Source organism: Amphimedon queenslandica, unplaced genomic scaffold (genome assembly GCF_000090795.2).
Source record: "Amphimedon queenslandica unplaced genomic scaffold, v1.1 AMPQUscaffold_13441, whole genome shotgun sequence".
Classification (NCBI taxonomy): Eukaryota; Metazoa; Porifera; class Demospongiae; order Haplosclerida; family Niphatidae; genus Amphimedon; species Amphimedon queenslandica.
This window is the reverse complement of record NW_003546323.1, coordinates 258,927-262,062: the sequence shown is the minus strand read 5'-3', so window position 1 is coordinate 262,062 and position 3,136 is coordinate 258,927. Positions and strand designations below refer to the sequence as shown.

General features: G+C 41.5%; 2 protein-coding genes across 2 annotated transcripts in view; both read right to left on the bottom strand.

Annotated features, from left to right (window-relative positions):
• The window catches only part of LOC105312470 (peptidyl-prolyl cis-trans isomerase G-like), a 3,604-nt gene extending 2,148 nt beyond the window's left edge, over positions 1-1,456 (bottom strand). The window contains exons 1-6 of the mRNA XM_019995514.1: positions 1,339-1,456; positions 1,038-1,198; positions 634-798; positions 425-495; positions 269-376; positions 92-164 (exon numbers count right to left, since the gene is read on the bottom strand). Of these exons, the coding sequence (XP_019851073.1) occupies positions 92-164; positions 269-376; positions 425-495; positions 634-798; positions 1,038-1,193 (573 nt within the window). The 5' untranslated portion in view covers positions 1,194-1,198; positions 1,339-1,456. The remainder of the gene's footprint in view (positions 1-91; positions 165-268; positions 377-424; positions 496-633; positions 799-1,037; positions 1,199-1,338) is intronic.
• Positions 1,457-1,900: 444 nt separating this feature from the next.
• LOC105312469 (uncharacterized) overlaps positions 1,901-3,136 on the bottom strand; it is a 5,492-nt gene continuing 4,256 nt past the window's right edge. Inside the window, exon 5 of the mRNA XM_019995509.1 lies at positions 1,901-3,136. This exon is cut by the window's right edge and continues 1,147 nt beyond it. Coding sequence (XP_019851068.1) covers positions 1,968-3,136 — 1,169 coding nt within the window. The 3' untranslated portion in view covers positions 1,901-1,967.

Below are 3,136 nucleotides of genomic sequence, written 5' to 3'. Positions count from 1 at the left end.
AGGGAGGGAGGGAGGGAGGGAGGGAGGGAGGGAGGGAGGGAGGGAGGGAGGAGAGGTTCAAGATAGCTCAATTCAATAAATATTAAATTACATCTTTTCTTTTTCTTAGCTCATCTTGTTCGTTCCGACATTCATCCATTGTTTTCCTTGACTCTAGGAAATCTCTAAAAATAATTAGAAAATTATAATAACAACATGACAATAGCTGTTCATTAGCACAATAGGTGAAATTAATCATTATTATTATTGTTGTTGTTGTTATTTTTACTTTAGTTTAATTTTAGCTTCTTTCAGTGTATCTATAGTCTGCTGGAGTTTCCTCCTGTCATTCGTTGAGAGATATGTAAAGGTCTTTTCCAGCTGTGACTCCAACTTCCTAAGAAACAACAACAACAACAATAATAAACAACAATTGTTTATTTACTTTATTTGTTCCTCATACATTTCTTCTGACTTATACTTTAGAGAAGGAGAAATCTTGTTAGCTTTATCTCTCTGGGGAGAGAGAGAGAGAGAGAGAGGTGTAGAAAAAAAGAGAATGATATCATTAAATTAGTGACAGAAATAAACAGGAAGCAACACTAGACCTTGAACCTCAAGTATTCCCCCTCCCTCTCTCTCATTCCTCTCTACCTCTTTTGTGAAAGTTGATCCTAATGTTCTTATCCTTTCCTCAATGACCTTTATTTCTGATAAAATCTCTTTCTTTTCCGACTCAAGCCCATCCATCATTGCTTGAGTCTCCAGCAGCTGCTCCGAAGGACCTCTACTGCCATCAGACAGAACTGACATAGACTCCTTTATAATAATAACAATAAATGAATACATGTAACAGACCTCCATTATGCAGGAGTGGGGGGGAGGTGTACAGTAAAAGAAGTTGCAGGAAAAGGAAGTTATTTTAATAACAAAAACACAACAAACAGTTAAGTATAGGTACACTTGGAGCAACAAAACGAGACTCCAAGAATAAAAATCTACCATTTTTTCTACAAAACTACAGCTATCAAGTACATGTACATTCATTTTAACATTACCTGCTGTGCTTTCTTTGCCTCTATCTGCTCTGTTAGTTCAGACAGCTCCTTCTCAAACTTGTGTTTATCAGGAGGAGGTGGTCTGGGAAGAGAAGGAGGGAGAAGAGCAGGAGGAGCCGAGACAGCCAATCCTAGCTCTTTCTTAGGAGCAGCCATATTTACTGTGGAAGAGGAGAGAGGGTTATGTTTTGAGGTGTGTTGTATCTGGTTGGTAAAAGAATGGCCTGCCACGTAGGCAGTACGTGTACAGTCATGTGATGTGACGGGTGATTGGAAAGAAAGCAAACAAAGATATCCTTACCTTGATATTACTGACAACTAAAGCTTTCACTTGTTGTTGTGAAAGAGAAAGAGAGAAAGAGTGAGAGAGAGCGAGAGAAGCAGCGTCATTCCATGAAGGCCATTATTATATTTATTAATAGTGGGCGAGGCTGACTTCTGAGGGCGGGGCTAAAAATTGTTCTGACTTTTGAGTTTTGACAGTATAAATTGATAATAATTATTATTATGTTTATTTCAAAAATTCCTGTCTCTCTCTAGAGATACTGTTACTGGAAACATGAGAGAGTGATAGAAGAAGAACCTATTGCATTTGGCAATAACAGGCTTTTTATGCTTTCCACTGCCCATACTTGAAGCATTAAACCTTGATGTGTGAGACTTTCTTCTTAGACAGAATGAATTAATGACACCACATTTAACTGCATAGATCTAGTCTTCGCCCATGCTAATTGCCAGCGAGGCCAATAATAATAATTATTGTTTTAATCTTCAAATTAATGATGATTCTTCAAATTGTCACACAAACACACAAAAGAATTAATAAAATTACATAAAACAATAACAATAACAATAATGATAATAATAATAATAATAATAATAATAATAATAATAATTTTGTCCATTATATATCCTATAAATATTTAAAGTTCAAGTGTCTTCCTTTGGTGAAAGACAGTCATAGGTAGGTTGTTGTTCATTTGACGGGGGAGAGGAGAGAGAGAGGGGGGGAGGGGGGAGAGAGGGGGAGGGTTGTTGCTGCTGCAAGGGATCAAGGGAGTCATAAAGAGGTGCCTGTGGCTCCAGACTATCATAAACTGGGACACCACCTTCAGACGAACCTAAAGAAAGGACAGAATCCCTTATCTCCATGGTAACCGTCTCCTTATCTCCCAGGGTCTCGTTATCAAGGGGCATGTCATTTATTGTGGCCCCACCCACTTTAGAATAAGGATCTTCCTCGTCCTCGGGTGGAGGAGACAAGAGGTCCTCGTCATTCAAGGACTGGTCAGGAATGGGAGGAGGCTCAAACTCTGAGAGGTCAATCCCAAGGTCACCCACAGGCGGAAGGGGCGGGGCTGGAGACGTTGAATCTGCGCGTGGCACATTACTAATGGAAACACTTCCATTATCCTTAGCCCCCATGGAGGCGACTCTCTTCCTTTGAACAACACTTGGATCAATGATAGCGTACGCTAGCTCAGGGTCGTGAACAGGAGAGTCTTCATCGACTGATTGTGTGGGCGGGGCTTCTAATGATGTGGGAGGAGCCTCCGATTGACTGGGCATGTCGGAGTTAGCTAATTCTTCTTTGAGTTCTCTGACGGATGAGTACCCTGGATCATCGATACCAAGATCCTTTACTCTATCATAAGGATCTTCCTCCTCCTCCTCCTCCACCTCCTCCTCCTCTCTCTCCTCTTTTCTCTTTGTCTGTGAATTCGTTCTTTTTCTTTCTATAATTTGAGGATCAACTCTAGCGTATCCTTCAGCATCGTGTCCGACTGGCTGAGCCCCACCCTCACCATGTGACGTAACTTTAGCGTAATTATGAGACCCGCCCCCTCGATTGACGGTATCATAATCAGGCTCCTCCCCTTCCTCCTCCTCCTCTCTCTCTTCCTTTCTCACAGTATCGTAATTCGGATCAGATTTATCAAGAACCCTGTCGCGCTGGACGACAATAGAGGCAGACCCAGAGCCGGAGTCTTCGGGTACTTCCGGTAGTGGCTCATTAACACGTGAACTGAACAGTCCGACTGATTTCACAGGTAGCGTAGCTGACTTGTTGTTACCCACTAGAGAGGGTTTCACAGAAT